Raw genomic sequence first — 17,336 nt, forward strand, 5'->3', positions numbered from 1 at the left:
TCCCTTTGAGCTAGGTTATTAGTGATCATCATTTTTCACAGATAATATAGTGTTCACTGAAGAGACAGAGTAAGTAATTTTCCTGTTTCTTTTCTATTATGAAAGTTCTCTTTCCATTCTCCTCCAGACCAGACCTGACGGCCAATATTTTATGGGGAAAAAATGGTTTCACAAAGAGGAGATACAGCAAGGAAATGCCAGAAATCTATTTCAATTTTGATTAATACTATCCTCACTGCTTAACCTCAAACCAATTAATTTCCTTTCATACACTTCCACTGTCAATACACACATTTGCAGCTGCAAAGATTTAATATGAAGCTTAACTCTGACTTACCAGGTGGCACATGGCAAACTGCTCCTTGCAGAAGTCGTTCACAGTTAGCACTTTTCCAGTGCCCTGAAGTATCAATGTAAACACAGCTGCCAAAGGCCTGGGACTCGTCGTCTTCCCAGAAGGTAAACAAAGACCTAGTCCCATCCGACCATTCAAAGTTAAGCCCGTTCTGCCAAAACAAATTTCAGATTATCTTTATGCTTTAGCATAAAGATATGCTAAAAGATATGCTATCAGAAGCTTTATGCTTTTCTGATATGCTTTAGCACCATACAAGTTCACCTTCTTCTGGTGGCATCCTCACCAGGTATTACAGAATGTCTTTTACTTTTCCGAAGTCTGGGTAGATCCAGAAGGATCTACAAAAGGCAGATCCAAGGATCCTCCCAACTTACTTCCGGGAGACCACAAACTACATCTAACCTGCTGTTTTCAGCGAGTGGTTATTTAGGCCATTGAGCAACTACCAATGAAACAAGATAATTTCAATGTTGACACGACAAGAGATTTTTTGTATGTTTTTAAATGTTTTCTATGGCTTTAAGTTTTCGGTAGTCATCGCACCAAACTGGCCCTCATTAGTTTTCATTTTCATTTTTTTTGCAAAAAAATGGTTAGGGCTCAAGCTTTCCAGTGCTTCATTTCCAGATGCAAACTTCCTCTGACTTCAAATGAGTGACACAGCTCATTAGCTTGTTACTGGAAAAACTCCTTTGCAGCATCATATTCATAGCCAGGCAATCCACTACGTACATCCGAAGTGAACAGCCCGATCCAGTGGTTGTATCCCACCCGATTCACAATGATCGTGAGGAAAGCCTGGTGATACTGGTCTGTGATGCTGACCAACTCCGCGCCATTTGCCATGCAGGTTTTTAAAGCTGAGGACCATGTAAAATTCCCACGTATTAGTTTATAGGTTCTGTTTCCATATTTTAAAGTATCTGGCACAGGGTACGTTCCAGATGCATTGATGACATGTCTGGATGTGTCTGTTATAAACAGAAAGAAAAGATTTTTTTTTTTAAACAGACAGCTTGAACACAGCAGAACAGCTCCTGAAAAATCAGAACTATCCTTAAAAGCAAATCTAAAAATGGCAAACTCCTTGGTTTCAGGAAGGCACTGTGAACATTAAAAAGAAAAAGATGATGACTACTAGAACAATATCTGAAATTCCACCACAGCATAAAACTCATCACAGAAGTGAATGAGTTTAATGTATAACAAAAAAAAGGAAACCTGGATAGAGTTAGTTCCACTGACTGGATCTTTGAAGGTCAGTAAGAAATTACTTGGGATCTGGGCATATCCTAAATGTCCAATAGCACTGGGCTGCAGAGTGCTCTTATCCCAGATACCTTGCATATAATTTAGATTACCTCTTTTTTGACCCATTATTTTTAATAACTTCCAAGATCAGTTTACAGCACAAAGTCTGGCCTCACAAATAATTGTACTGGCACAACTCGGGATGTTGGCAGCTGTGTTTACATTGATACAACTGTGGCTCGTGGTGGAAGTAAGTGCTTGGGAGCTTCTTGAGCTCATCTTTACTATCCATGAGCCAATGTAGGGAAGATGACAGTACTGGCACTTAAAGAGAAATCCTCTGTGCATGGAGACTTAAATCTCTTTTTGATTATAAACTAACGCAGCAACATCCAAAAAAACGAAAGGAAGAAGCAGACTTTTTAGATTTAAGAAATAAAGAGAGTCTCCCATGAGAAAAAATCAGGAGACAGAGACCATCTCCACCCCAGCAGAGTCTGTGATGCTGCCATGCTTGCTTTTCTGCAGGAGGCAAATGCCTTTGCTAATGTGTATGAATGCTCACAGTATTCTTTATACAAGACTATTAAAATAAAGCAATGCCTCAGTTTTAATCCTGTTTGTCAGTCTGGATTAATTACTTCTGTCTGTAAAACTTCTCTGGGATTACAAAATGAAGTGGTTGCTTTGCTACAAGGTGGAGCGTTTTTAGACTTGGTTCCCTTTATAACTAAGAGAGGAGGACTGTTAACAAGCATCTTAAAACAGTAAATTAATTTATTATTTGTCATCCACAAATAATTTAACATTAGAAATTTCTAAGCAAGAAAAAGTTCTGCTCTTGAGCTAACTGAAGCACTGTTTTGTTCCAGCTTTCAGTGCGTGTCACTGCTTAAAAAAAGAAAAGGCAGGAAATGCAGTAAAATGCTGACACAATCCTAACTCGAGCATCACTAAGAGATCAGAGCCCAGTTCAGATCTCCTGCTGGTTTATTTCATTTTAGTCTCCTACGGAAAATAATTCAAAAAAGGGGAGAAGGGATGCAGACAGGATGGCAGAAACAAAGCACCAGCTCATCTTTCCAGGAACTGACACATTTGTTTGGACATCTGAGGAAATTTAGCAGTTCGCCACCGCCAGCAAGAGGCGGTCTCACTTCTCCCTTCCTTGCTTCTCTTGCTCTTCCAGCTGCCTATTCCCACGCACAGGTCTGGTGTTTGCCTGACCCTGCGCTGAGCCGATGCAGCCTGGAAAAGCTGCGCAAAATGACATCAATTGGGGGGGGGGGGGGGAAGAAAAGAGGAAAAAAAAAAGAGACGGGAAAGTATTCTGCTGAATTAGCTGAACTGCCTGCTGGTTTGGGGGAGTGCCCCGGGTGTCACACGGGGGAGGCAGGAGCGGGGCCCTGGCCCAGGAGGGCTCTGCTGCGCGCGGCAGGTGGGCGGCCCTCGGCCCGGGGCACAGCGGGTCCCCCCCGTCCCCGCCACGCTTCGGCCCGTGCCCATGGGCCACGCTCCCACCCACCCAGCTGGGAACCGCGGGGAGGGTCCCGAGCACCCCGTGCAGCCCCAGTCCCCCCTGGGTGCCCTGCAGCCTGCCCGCCCTGAGGCAACAGTTTTCCTTCCTGCCTTTTAAAGCTTTTTCCATCTGTCTGAAGCAGCAGCAAGGGGTTAAAATACAAGAGTTCGGGACGTGAACGAAACAAACCAGCAGGAAAATGCATTTATTTATTTTTTCTACCCTGCGTGCAGGATTACTCCAGCACTCCCCACAACTGTAGTTCACAATAAATGATGTCAAATACAGCTATGGTTTGCTAGAGCCACATGTGAGCACTGCCCAAAGCTTATATTTGTTTATTCTACTTCTCGACTCACCCTCCCTCGCCTCCTCGGCAGCCAGCAGGAGAGGACTGTCTCTTTAGACCCAGGGCTCAACTAAGAGATGTTATATAAAGTTGAGCCACAGAAAACCACCCCCGCAGTAACTACAGCACTCAAGGACACTCCTTACAGGTTCCGATTCCAGCCCTCCCTTTGCCTTAGGGTTAATAATTTGCTGCTGGTCTATTCTGCTAACACGCTCTGGCAGGCTCCCGCTGGCAGGGCTGCAGCAGCCCCTGGGACGGGGCTCCGCCGCTGCCCAAGCGCCCTGGGACAGCCAGCGGCTCCCAGTCCAAGAGGCAATGCCAGAATGTGGCTTCAGGAAACCAGATGACGTGTGTTCCCCACAAAAGCTCTGTGCTTCTGGCAGGTGAACATTAACAGAATTAGAGAAGCGTGACAAGAAAAGCCAGACTCCATTTGATCGGCCAATCGGTCTGCGCTGCTCACAGGAATACATTCTCTAGAGTCTAGTCTGATCTAACAGTGCAAGTCCCACCCCCTCACCCCCCCCCCCAAAAAAAAAAAAATAAATCCTGTTTTCATCAAAATTACCCTCAGTTTTGCCTTTTGTAATTTCATGCTGTTACTCTGCTTGCCGCGGCAGAAAACATGAAATTTCATCTCTATTCCTGCATCTAAGATATGCAACAGAAAGCTCAAAGTTAGGAAGAAAATTTCGTAACAAAATATTTTTTTAGAAATTACCTCTACATCACAGCTATTGATTTATTAAATAGCATAGAACTAGTCTGTCTAAATATCAAAGTAAAACTATCTTAGAAATCTCTTACGTTTCTGGTTTTATAGACACCTATAACAAGTTGGTTCTAGATGAAAATAAAGTAAGAGGAATTCAATATAGTAAGAAAAGAGAACAGAAGCAAAGCAAAACAAAACCTTACCCTGAGTCTTTTGGCAGACAAACCCATAATTTTTCTGACAGTTTTCTAAGTACCATTTTCCCGTAAAATAAAAATTAGGGTTATTTGATACCAATGTGCACAGTGGAAGTTGTTCTTGAATGTTTGCACTGTTGTAACGCTGTCTCTGCAATCAACACAGAACCTTATATTAATTAAAAAAGACATTGTGTAAAACCAACACATAATTATTACATTCCATTTAGAAGATTAATTATCTGAAAGTCACTATTATAAATATTTAGGTAGAACAATTAACATTCCCATAAATACAATTTGAAACAGTAACCTCATCATAAAAAAGTCACAAGCTTTCACTGGACAAACTAAAATGCTAAGCCCAATATGGACTAACGTGGTGTAAAACAATATATTAAAATACGAAATTCATAATCTTATTTCTAAACTTTGCTCAGACCCAGCATATGATACTAACCATGTAATTCAAACTTCGGTGCTTAAAAGCAATTGCAAGAGAATGTGACTATAGCCACAAATTATGTAAGTAACTGTCTCGATAGTGCCTTTTTTGCTACCTCTAGTTATGCCCATAAATCTGTGCCCACAGTTGTCTGAATTTGCAAAAATTAAGGGAAGGCTAAGTTGCTGTAACAAGTTAGGCCTTGTCTTGGTGGCAGTCATGATTTTTATGGATGAAACAACTTCTCACTGTCCTTAAACCATCCAGAAATACTCACATCCACTACTTCAACTGGAGACCAGTTGGAATACATCGGAGGATGTTCATTCACCCATTTTTCATAATCGTCACTCTGGAAACCTATCCAAACACTAATTTTCTGTCCAAATAGATTCATTGTTATGAAAGCTGGAAAAGGAAACAGGAATAAAATATAATTAACTGGTAACCATTTAGGGATAGATGAAGTCTCTTCCACACACTAAAGCACTGAAAAATGTAACTACTAATCAACGACATTACATAGTTACTAGAAAGTAAGAACATCAGCGGCATTTCAGCGTCATCTAACTACAAATTCAGTTAAATTGATTAACTTCAGTTGGGTTAGGATCTAGTCCATTAACTAATAAGTCTTCCAGAAATGTTCACAGCAGCTTCAACAACTTACATATCAGTTCAGGGTACTGTCCCACTGAAAAAGCTTTTCTCAGTTTTAGTTGAAAATAAGATTTCTCAACTAAACATAGCCAGTGAGATTCCTCCCACCTCCAAATAAGTGGTTTTACAAATGTATGAAATTCAACCACAGATTTTTATGAATAGGGATTATAAATAAGTATTTCTGAATGTGCTGGTATTTATTTCTCTGACAGTTCCAGCCTAGTGCTATGCTTATGTGCTATACTGTAGATCAGATTTTAAGTACTATTAAAGGATAAAAATGAGATTGCTTTTATAACAGTGTGATGTTGCATTCATAAGATAGAAATTTTACATAGCAAATTTTTAAATGGGTATTCCATTATTTTTTGTATTCCTAATGCATGGTAGTAAGCACAAAAGAAATTATGATCACTCCTCAAACGTACCTGTCATATAGCTGAGCGGATATTTGAATCTTTACATTTTGGGAAAATAGGAAAGATAAACACTAATTTGTTTAACGCAGTGGAACCACGAGTAGGATGTGAGCGATCTTTTTTCCTAAATCTGTATTCAAGATGAAACTTTACTACAGCATCCTAATGAAGATGAAGTTTTAGTTATTTAACAATATTTTCAGTACTCTACCTTGTTCCAGTTCGTCTTCGAGGGAAGCGAGTGACCCATCATAGCTACTGCAGAACTCTTGTGCAGAGTACCAGTTTCTCAGATGCTCTGGATCCTTCGGAATTTGTATCAAAAAGCACTGTTTCCAACAACAACAAAAAAGAGGCTTGTTTTGTTTTTTCTCCAGTTTAAAACCTAGAAATCACTAAGAGTGATCACTAAAACATTTCACATGCTGTTACTGAAAACTAAACGTTTCATTAGCTTCTGTCCTGCAATGGAGCTCTCCAACATGCTCGATATCAGCGTTCAGCTGCGATCAGACTTGGATTCAAATCAGTTGTTTAAAGGCAAACATAATCTGGGTTAAATTTATCCTTGTAGTCACCGCAGTTTAGCACTGGGATAAATCCAGCCACCTCAGTGCATGTTGCTATTATGGAACATACATATTTAAGAGAAGCCTGATAAAATAATTGCCTTTCAACCTTCAATTGCAAATACATTTTGGTTTATAATTATCTTGGATGAACCCTATTTGAAATAGCATCTTTTGGAGAATGACAGCAGTTAGGGACCATTTAGTACAACAAGGGGTCAGGGATCTGTTCTGAGACCATAAGTGTCTCTTGGAATTGTCGTAAGTGGAAAAGAGAGGGTGGAACAGGCTTTTTACAGCCAAAGCACAAATACACTTAGATAGCTTTTGCATATATGAGTATTCATTTCCTTCAACTAAAGTAAAATTTTTGACACCTTATTAAGACAACTTCTGTGTGCAAAGCTACTTAATAGCTGTAAGCTTTGTATCACTGTCAGTAGTTATAAACCTAAGGGCCCTGCTTTCAAAAAGGAAGAATGAATAATCCTTAAGAAGTCCAATTTCTGTCATAAATATGGAAGGCATTTTGAATAATCAAACAGCATAAAAAAAAGTTTTACTTTGAATCCAAAGCGCAACCAGCCTTTGGGACATATTCCTTGTTGGTTCTGGTCTTTTGGAATCTCTTTCTCTATTTTCCATGCAATTTTACGTTTACAAATACAGGGAAGAGACACAGTACAGTTTTCATCACCCCAGAGTCCTGTGTAAAAAGAAAAATCACAGTTCAGTATTGGCTTGAGAACTGGAAAGGGTTTTTTCTTAGCTAGCTTAGATATTGTTAAGAAGGGTACCCGTTAGTGGTTGAGTAAGACAAGATTCTACATCAAATACATTTGGACATATTGCATTACAGTGGATTTGATGGTCCATGGAACTCATACTTTTATTCCCAGTTTGTTTTTACTAAGTCAAACCAATTCCTCTCCACTGAGTCACATAACATATGCCTAAATCATCATGTATTTAAAAAAATATTAGTTATGCAAAAAAAAAAAAAAAAAAAAGGAAAGGTATAGAAATAATGCCTTCCAGATAAAATAGTTTGACTTCCTTACATTGAAAATTTTTGGCAAGATCCAGGTACTGACATAAAACGCTGACCTGCTTAGGAGGAAAACACATTTTCCAGTGGAACACAGCACACTCAACAAGTTGTTGACCAGCTCCCATCTGCCAGCCAGCTGAGGGGGGAGGGTGGGTGCCTCTTCCTTTTATCTGATACTAACTATAGTAACACCAAACTCAAGCACTCGGAAGTCATGAATCAAAACCCCCGAGATTATGTGTGGAAAAAAAGAAGGTTTTACATTTTTTCAGTTTTGGCTTTTGAGGCTGAGATTACAAGAGTGCAACTGGATTAATTTTTTTCAGCCCTTCTCACAAATACAAAACTGGATATTTTTTCTTTCCATGGAACCTGACAGTTTACTATGACTTGCAGATCCTCAGAAAACAGAGACTGTGAGATGACAGAAATCACTGGAAGCAGCAGCACTGTAATTTTTTTTATTACTGTAGCAAAACATAGCGCTACATGATGATGTAAAGGCTAGCACCAAAACCGTGGTACCCAAAAATCCCTCAGCAAATTGGCTATGGGATCAAAAACAAGCTAGAAACCTGAGTATTTAGAGTTGTGTGCTGATAGAAAAACAGTTTATAAACATAGGAAAAATTATTGCTTGTCCATCTGGCTCATTTGGTTATGAGAAAACTGACTGCGAAAACCAGCAATGCATTAACATTTTGCTGTGCCACATAACAGAGTCTTAAGTAAAAATAAAGATTCAGTATCACTGGAATGTTTATATTTTGACATTGGAGTACTGGAACTATTAAATCCTATAACCTAGTCTCTGAGCATATTCATTATATTTTAATATTCTTTTCTTAACCATAAAAGCAGGTATTTTAATTATAACCATGTGACAGGACTATGTAATACAGGACCACGTAATATGGATTGCATTTATTGAAAGCAATTAAAATATAACCCCTTTGGCCAACAACAGAATCAAGTCACAGCTCCTGCAACAAAAAGAAATATAAAATAAACCTGTTTGTGATGAAATGAAGCCACATCTTTTCCCTGGTTTCTGCAGATCTCTCTCCCTCCCTTCATTCCAGTTCTGGTATGTTACTGGTGATTCATCTCTCCAGCTGCACAGAAATGTTAAAGAGTGTAGTTACATTTTTTCCTGTCCTTACCTAAAAGTACAACCTCCATTAAAAGTGTTTGTAAGCAGATACAGAGTAGAAAATGCCCCTTTATTAACTAAGCTTTAAAAAAACAGACAACCACAAGGTTGATACTCATGTCTTTGGCTTGTATCTTTTATACCCCTTTTAGAAGAAATACTGTAACATGGAGATAAATTAAGGGTAATATATTCTGAATGATATTTACATGAGAACTCAAGCTGTCTCTTGAATATCCCACTCAGTCATCAAACCGTTTTAGTCCATCAAACTGAACGGCAGCCTGCACACAGAGCAGCTGAAGTGTAGGTATTCTTACCGAAATTCATTGCTGAGGTTTTCTGCGTGCAATCCAATCCACCAGTGAACATCACTATTTGATAGCTATAAAAAAAAAAAAATGTTTTGCCATATGTTTAACTGTTGTTGCCCCCTTATTAAAGTGTTAACAAACCCCTAAAATCAGGCTCTGTTTGTATTCGGATGAATAGCATCTCCATTGAGTTCCAGTGGGAAGAACAGGCACTAAATCCTGCCTGTGTTAATTTATGTCACTTCAGTAAGGTTATTCACGTAAGTAGAGAATGATTTAGCCCCCAGTTTCCACTGGATTGCTGATGTATCATCTGTAAATTAGGAATTTACAATTTTAGAAATTTACAGCCTATCTGGCTTGAAAAGGACTGTAGTCTTAGGCCAGAATTTGTTCTTCTCCAACTCCTAAAAATAGACAATAGCAAATATTTCCTTTTAACATTACTATACTGCTGGTCCTTAATGTTTCCAAAGTGTTTTCTATGAACATTTACTGACTTCATGTAGCTCATACAAGAAATTCCTAGAGATGCTTTCCAGAATCATTGTTGTTCTCATGAAAGGGTCTAGACCTCCACTCCTAAAAGGCAAAGTATTATGGAAAAGTCACAGAAATAATGTAATTCAAACAGCCATTTATTGTTGCTGTGCAGACTTGATTCTGCCTTAAACTATGAACGGGCTTCACTTTCAGGGTTAGCCACTCAATAGTCACAGTTTTGGGGTCTCTGGGAAAGAGCCAACAACAACAACAAAAGGTTGTGAATGTGCAGGACACTGGACAAGCCAGCCGGTCTCTGAGAAGCATTTATTTTTTTCCAGAAAGAACTGAAGTGCAGCCTGTGCTGTGGCAGGCACACTGTCCTTGGAGTTACAGTTAGGATTTCACCAGCTTACAGTTTATATAGCAATATCAGATGAAGAAAGTAGACATTTCTGACAAAGAAGAGACTCCGGAATGCTGTCTGATTTGGTATTGCCTGGCCCCAGAGTTTAGTTTTCTAAGCACAGCACTCAGCCTGCACATTACAGTTTTTAAAGAAATAGTGAAAAATGTGATTTCAAATTCCATGCTAAGAAATTTTGACTGAGTTTTCTAACAACACATGCAAAGTCTGTTCGGACTGCTGAGTATTATTTTAGTGACTGCCATCCTTACTCCTGCTTCCACAGGAAACCGGTTACAATCACTTAGGGTCACACCTGGCTATACTGGGAAAGCTTAGCCAAAGGCAGCAGGCTTTAAAATAGCTGCATATGTTATACTCTGAGACAGAACTTCAAAGAAGTTAACCTGATTTCCAGTGCCACGGGAGTAAACTCGACTTTTTCATCACAGAATGCTCACAAACTGCTCTAATACCCACTAATTTTAATGATAAAACTGCTTTTAAAAGATCTCTTGTAAGCAAACGTGACTTTAAAGAAGCATTGTGATTAGCCATTTTAAGTGCTCTTAAGTCAGAAAAATACATCTTTTTTAAAGTTATGTCATTTTTTAAGTCATAAACCTTCAGCTTTAGGTAAGCCAGTAATTACATCACAACACAATCTCTGGTAGATAAGGAAGAAGACAGCCTAGCCAGTTATGTTCCTCTTTCACTATAAGCTATTTCTGCCATGAATTGTTGGTTTAAATGCAGTTCATCATGTTTTGATACAAAATTATTTAAATAGCAGATAAAAATGTCATATAATTCCTTGGAAACTTAAAAACCCCATCTTAATACAACACAACTCTACTTATTAGAAGTTAAAAGCAGAGAAGGCTGTACACAATGCAAGCAAAACTAAGCTAGTGTAGGTCGAGAGCTTTTCTACCCAGCACTAGTTGTTCTTTTAAAGATTATGCTATGATATCCCTTTATATTACAGCCACAAAATTTTGCCCTCAGTAAGGCAGACAGATTTTTTTTATTTTTTATTTTCCTTATTTCACTTTTACTGAGAACACCTAAAAGAAAACACTTTTTTTCTTGGGAATTCATCTGCTTCTGCAGCTATTTCTCAGCTTCAAATCTGTCCGTTACATCAGAGTGGTTCTACAGAAATTCTGCTTTCATCCAGAGGAGGGAATTTAAAGGCAGATGTCTTTTTTTCCCATATAAATATCCATAGTCACAAAGGGGTTTAATTCAGGAGACATCATACAAATGTGTGGACACATGGGAATGTTGCCCAAGCTGGCGTACACAGAGGAAAAGGTAATCTATTTTGCAAGGTCATAAGCACCCACCTCTATGGTTTAGAGCTCTAGATTTAATTAAGGTGCAGGGAAATTGGTAGTTCTTCATTCCTGGCCAGCTCTCCCCAGGAGTAACCTTTCAAATCATCACATTGAGGATTTAAACTATGAAGACTGTTTCAAACATCTGGACTTCCTGCCCACCTCATGCTAGTATAACCACTGAAATGTCCCTCGGTATTGCTACCTGAAAACCAGCTGCAAGTTACTGAATGGGAAGGGAGCGTAACTGCGAAACTGGGCGGGATCAGGAGACATCGGGGTGGATGCAGAACCACTGTGTCAACACCTGAGGAACCACGGCGGGTCCCCTTGGTCATGGAGGGGTGGGGGAAGAAGAAACAGAGAAGGATGTACACCACATGTGAAACAAACCTTTCTCTGTACCCCTAATTACTTTCATAACTTTGGGATAGGAAGCTGGGTTTTGCTCTTGGGTCTTTTGAGGCAGATTGACCGACCTGCTCATTAGCAAAGACCATTCTGCAGATTCTGAAATGTTACTGACTTCCTTAGCTAAACAGGGCCTCAGGGGGGGATGTGGGAGCTGAAGACAGCAAGAGAATTATTTCTAAAGTAAAAAGTCTTTCGGATTCTACCTGGAGCAACAGGCAGCCAGATATTCCAAAAGATGCAGCAGAAAATAGCCAGTTACTGCCTGAGGGTTTATTTTTTCAAAGGCGTAGTTTTTGTTACCTGCTTAATTTTATTTTGAATAAAGGCTTGTTCACCAGAAGAATTTATTGTTGCCATTCCACTGCGAAGCCAGCCGCAGACAAACTCATAGGTTTCCCAGTCCGTAGGACTGACATGGAAAAGATATTCTGCTCCTTGATAATATGACCACGGCAGTTCTAGAAAACGAGCAAGAGAGTCAGTGGTGTGCAGGCGTAAAAACTCATTTCAAGTCTCATTCTTTGCAACCCCCATGGCCCGCCTTCAGCCACATCTCAGAGGACAAATATGCCACAACTAAAAGAGGAACCATATTTAACATATCAATTTATGGGGGGGGGGAAGCACTGAGTAAATTTTTTTTTTTATGTTCTATCCTGTGATACTGCAGTAATATTGAGAGAGTTGCCCAGCCTTTGCAAAAAGGCAGTTTTAATGTGATGGAGGGGTTACCAAACTCCTGTGCTTATTACTGGCAACATTCCTTTACCTAACCGAAGTAGAGTCTGATGTTTCAGTGTTCCTAAACAAAAGAGTGGCAGATTTTGATCTGTAGTAACAGGTTCCTACACAGTTCCTTAAGGTAAATTTTTAACTCATAACATTTTAGTTATTTTATTTTTACCAATGGCTTAAACTGTATTTCCAAGTTACAATGTTTCAAGACGTGAAAAAAGAAAATGTTTTCATACCAGCTATGTACCAATTTGGATTCTTTGGTTTAACACCTGCAAAAATACATAAATAAATTAAAACATTGCTAATTAAGAATCAAAAGAGACATTTCACTGAAATTGCTTTCTCCACATGGTAAGCATTTAATTAAAATCATGAAGAATATTGCTGTTCTCGTTCAGGGACAAAAAAAGGAGTTAAACATAGAACAAAAGAAAATAATTGCCACACTTACCAAACAACATTTTTAGTAACCTTTATAAATAAGAACTTTGATTAACTCCAGCTAACTAATTGTTAATCATTGCTATGCATTTTTAAACTGACTGCACATATTAGACCTGTTAAATGGCCAACAAACCCTAATGGCCACATACAGCTTTGCCATGATTTCATGCAGAAGACCAATGAGGAGAACTCCAGATGCGGCTAAAAAGCAGGCTTTTAGATATTTTTTTTCCTTGTGTCTCCTGAATTGCAAGTAATGAGTATAATAGACAATGTATGTTAATTAACATTTCACCTTTTGGTATTTTGCATATCCATTCACGCTTTTCATTGCAGTGTGCTGGAAAGACCGTTCCATTTACTTTGAACACACCACAGTTCCTTGAGTCATCTTCAATATACTTGCTCTCCAAAAATGAAGATACAACCTGAAAGCAGCACATTCATTATCTTTCACCAACAACCCAAGATGAAGCATTTCAAAACCTCATTATGGAGAAAACTGAAGGATTTGGAGATGTGTGTATGTTAAGAACATCATAAGCAACAACTAGAGGACCACCTAAATTATGGTGGTAAAAATCAAAAAAGTAGGGTCCATAATCATGTTCTCTCAATGTCCTATTCAACTTTCCGATCTTATATCAGAATCCTTCTTCATAAAAATAATTGAATAGCTATGAAACCTAACAATTTTTTGACACGATTAGCAGTAGTTGCCCACATCTAACAGCCTTTGCTTTGGTTCAACACGTTGCATGATTGAACTTCGTACTCGCATTCTGAAATGACTTAAGTAACGATGGCAGAGCTGGCACTGTGCTTTAAGGCTGAAAACCAATTACAGTTTAAAAACTGACCCTTCTTCAGTTGTTCAATGTTTAAATCCCAGGTACAAACCATTAGTGTGGCATGTGGCACCAACGTCTTCAAGGATGCAAAATCAAAAGTGGTATTAAAAAAGGAAAGACTTAGCTCTGAATACAGGCATGAACCTAACAGTCATAGAACAAATAAAGCATGTAAGCACAGCTCAAAGGCTTTCCAATGTGTGTGCATGTGTATATATGTAAATATGTATGTATACACACACACACACGTGTTCACTCTGCATATGCCTGGTCCTGGGCTAAACGCAACATGCTTTGCAGGAAAGCACACATCTGCAAAACTTTGTAATCCTACCAAATTCCTTTCGCAGTTGCATGGCCCTTTTGCACAGGCTGCTATTTTAATAATAGTGTACTATTAATCCTATTGTAACAATTACTTTAAGTGAAGTATGTGGACATGAAAACCAAACAGTTTTCCTGGCCAGTGTTTGCTCATAAGGCTTATTTTTGTGAACTTATGCTCAGATATGACTTGAAAGGTTACTGAAACATATAGTATACAGATAGTTACAGGTGTTCTGTCAGACCACTGCCACGTCCCTCCAGAAAGCGGGTTTCTTTTATTAAATCCAATCCAGAACTGTCTTTCTTCTGTCCTATGATGGAAACAAAGAAAATAACATTTCTCATGCACTTTTTCCTTAGCTATTTCAGAAATTATTTTTTAAATAGTGCAAATACCCATATTCATTTCTTCTTGAATTCAATATATCATTCTGTAATACATTTCTTAACTTTTTAGTATCCTTGAAGTAAACTCTGGTTTTCCTCCTAAAATGTTAAATTATATTTTCAAAGATGAAAACATTTAAAATAGGATTAAAATTGCCGAACCTCCATTTCAAGAGGGAATGTTAACTCACAAGAATATCACCTTGACGTTAACAGTCGCTCAACATCTACTACAAAGATCATCTTCAAAAAGAATCCCATTACAGTGTTGCTAATACGCTTATTTTCACACATTTCTAAGTTCATGTTAGAGACCTCTTCAGCCACTAGTAAAGAGGATGGAAGAACCTACATTGTAGATTATTTTTACATATTAGTATGATTAAGATAAATCTTGTTGGTTTTGAAAAAACATATTTACCTATCAAAAATTGTATATAATAAATTGTTTAAAAATGTCTCTTCATAGATATGGCTAAAACTAGCAAGATGTGCTCCAAAATCTTGGCATAACGCTTCTGCTTCGTCCCATGTTCTTCTCATCAGAACTTTTTCATTGTGAAATATCTGCAATAAAATAAACACTGTCATAAATGTCGCTGATTTTGGAGAGCAGTTGTTTTAGAAACCCATAAAAATCAAATATTATTTGCAGGTTTTCCTACAGTAAAGCCATGTGTATTCCAAGTATAGTTCTGTTTCTTAAGACTTCCACTCACTTTAAAATTCAGTGAAGGATGGTAACAATTAATTTTTGTTTGTTGAGTGAAAGAAATAATGCTTTATCAAAAATATTTCAGGAACAGTGTATCCCTAAGCTGACGTAGAATCAGAAAAAATTCAAAGCAAGTTTGTCACGTACCTTGTAGCAGCTGAGCAGATTAGCTTCTGACTCCCATCCAAAATAGCAGGAACTCAAATGTTTTTGAAAAGTAAGTTCAGGTTCTTCGTAAGAATTGATTTTCTGCTTGCACAATGACATTGCTTTGAAGTTCTTACAGCTTTTCACCTCCCAGTAACCAACAGGGTGCTGCCCTCGCATAGCCACACATCCTCCGGAATGACCTAGACATGGGAATAAGTGTTGAAGTATCAGAATAAAGCATTTGAATTTTGTGAATTTTTGGTGAAGTGACTGTTTTATTGGCATCGAGTTCTGGATAAAACCTCGATGAACTTACGAAAGTAGCAAATTCTCTGGTCAGCGGCCAGTTTATTATAAAATCCTGTCTTGGCTGACTTGAGCTTGTAAAACGAACCATGACGAAGGGTTTCTCCCACAACGTGCAGGAGATGAAATGCAATTTAAAATAGCACTTTTGCAAACTGCAGTAGTAAAGCAATAAATGTAAAGAGTCCAAAACTGAGAAGCAATTAGTGAAATGGAGTGTCTTTATTATTATGCCTCTATTCTCAGGTATTGCTAAGAGGTTTACTTTTCAAAGGTTGAACAACTATTTCACTTTCTTCATTTTTGTTTTCTTGGAATGTTTTCCTTTGGATTATTATAAAACAAACAAAATCAAACAAGCAAACCAAGTATCAGCAAACTAAAGGGGAAGAAGAAGAAGAAAAAACTTCCACACAGTGCTCTTATTGGCAGAAATGTAGCTAAGACAATCTCTGTGCTCTTTTTTTTTTCATAGAAAATGCAAATTACAAACTGTGACTGTTACTAAATAAAATTCATTACTTCTCTGGGACCTTTTTCTGGGAGTCTCAGGAAGCCCTGATGGCCTCCTTGAAAAGGCCATAAAGAAATATATTAAAAACATCTCACAGAAAAAGAAAAAATTCAGGGATTAACTGTGTCTGCAAGGAGACCGTGGCTGTTAATTTCCCCCCCGCTACACCGGAGGGTGGGAAGAGCAACGTCCAGCATCCTGCCACAGCCGGGGAGCCCACGATAGCAGCACCCGGTTGGAAAGTGGGGAAGGAAGCTCCGGCTTCCCCACAACTGCCAACTCATCTAACTCAACCCACGGTAGGAAGTTACAGAGTCGACAGAAAATGTAAGCTTATCTCTCTGCTCTCTTGACCAGACAGGGAGGAAAGGACCGGGACTCTTCAGCCACTGCTAAGGCACTGGTGGCAGGGGGAAGAGAGAGCACTGTCCCCCTCCAAGCCACTTCTTTTTTTATCGGCATGCTACTCACGTGGCTGGTACTTGTTCCAGTTTGTGTAGCTCACGGAGCGATTCTTCCCCGCTGTACTTAGCCAAAAGTATTCTCCTGTGTTGTTAAGGTCTTGCAATCCTACCCAAAAATAAGTTCTCTCAGACTTTACCATGCTACGGATCATGCTGGTGATAAAAGCTTGTTCAAACCTTAAGAAAATAATCAAGACAAAAAGTTTATTAGAATAAAATAGGTGAATTGGTATTTCAGTGAATAGCTCTCATGAAATGATTTAAATTATGCAAGAAGAGAAAAATAGGTAAGAGGTACTTAATTTTCTTTATAGAATGCTGTGGGGAACTTCAGGCACAAGTCTGTAGCATAAACCACAATTCTTCGCTTTTTTTTTCCCCCAGCATTGGGCACATAGAAGAAACAGTAGATTAAGATCTTACAAGCTCAATGCTTGAACTACAAGATGTAAAGACAGAATATATTAATGGCTCACAAATAAAAATAAGAAGCTCTTTGTACGAAAGAGAAAAGATAGCAGGGTCTGAAAAAGCTACAAAAGAAAGAAAAGAAAAAGCTCTGTGCAGAAATATCCTATTGGAACTGGACACACAAACTAGTGCTAAGAAACCAGAGCTGAAGGACTCAAAGCACTAGCTGATCTGACTACAGAAGGAAGCACTTTTTCCTTCTTTAATTTCTTCATTAAAGTTATGAGAGACGTACACCTTTTTGCAAGTAATAATTGTTGCATATAGTAACCCATTTGTCACTTAAACATAACTTATTCAGATATAATTGGTATAGCACT

The 17,336-nt window shown here is 38.6% G+C and overlaps 1 protein-coding gene across 1 annotated transcript in view; it reads right to left on the reverse strand.

Annotated features, from left to right (window-relative positions):
- PLA2R1 (phospholipase A2 receptor 1) overlaps positions 1–17,336 on the reverse strand; it is a 44,874-nt gene that overhangs the window by 6,680 nt on the left and 20,858 nt on the right. The window contains exons 11-25 of the mRNA XM_072874083.1: positions 16,553–16,722; positions 15,259–15,461; positions 14,818–14,963; positions 14,236–14,320; positions 13,127–13,259; positions 12,621–12,656; positions 11,950–12,107; positions 9,013–9,077; positions 8,551–8,654; positions 7,052–7,194; positions 6,131–6,248; positions 5,115–5,245; positions 4,399–4,543; positions 1,091–1,329; positions 338–506 (exon numbers count right to left, since the gene is read on the reverse strand). Of these exons, the coding sequence (XP_072730184.1) occupies positions 338–506; positions 1,091–1,329; positions 4,399–4,543; positions 5,115–5,245; positions 6,131–6,248; positions 7,052–7,194; positions 8,551–8,654; positions 9,013–9,077; positions 11,950–12,107; positions 12,621–12,656; positions 13,127–13,259; positions 14,236–14,320; positions 14,818–14,963; positions 15,259–15,461; positions 16,553–16,722 (2,045 nt within the window). The remainder of the gene's footprint in view (positions 1–337; positions 507–1,090; positions 1,330–4,398; positions 4,544–5,114; positions 5,246–6,130; positions 6,249–7,051; positions 7,195–8,550; positions 8,655–9,012; positions 9,078–11,949; positions 12,108–12,620; positions 12,657–13,126; positions 13,260–14,235; positions 14,321–14,817; positions 14,964–15,258; positions 15,462–16,552; positions 16,723–17,336) is intronic.

This window comes from Ciconia boyciana, chromosome 10, assembly GCF_034638445.1.
Source record: "Ciconia boyciana chromosome 10, ASM3463844v1, whole genome shotgun sequence".
Classification (NCBI taxonomy): domain Eukaryota; kingdom Metazoa; phylum Chordata; class Aves; order Ciconiiformes; family Ciconiidae; genus Ciconia; species Ciconia boyciana.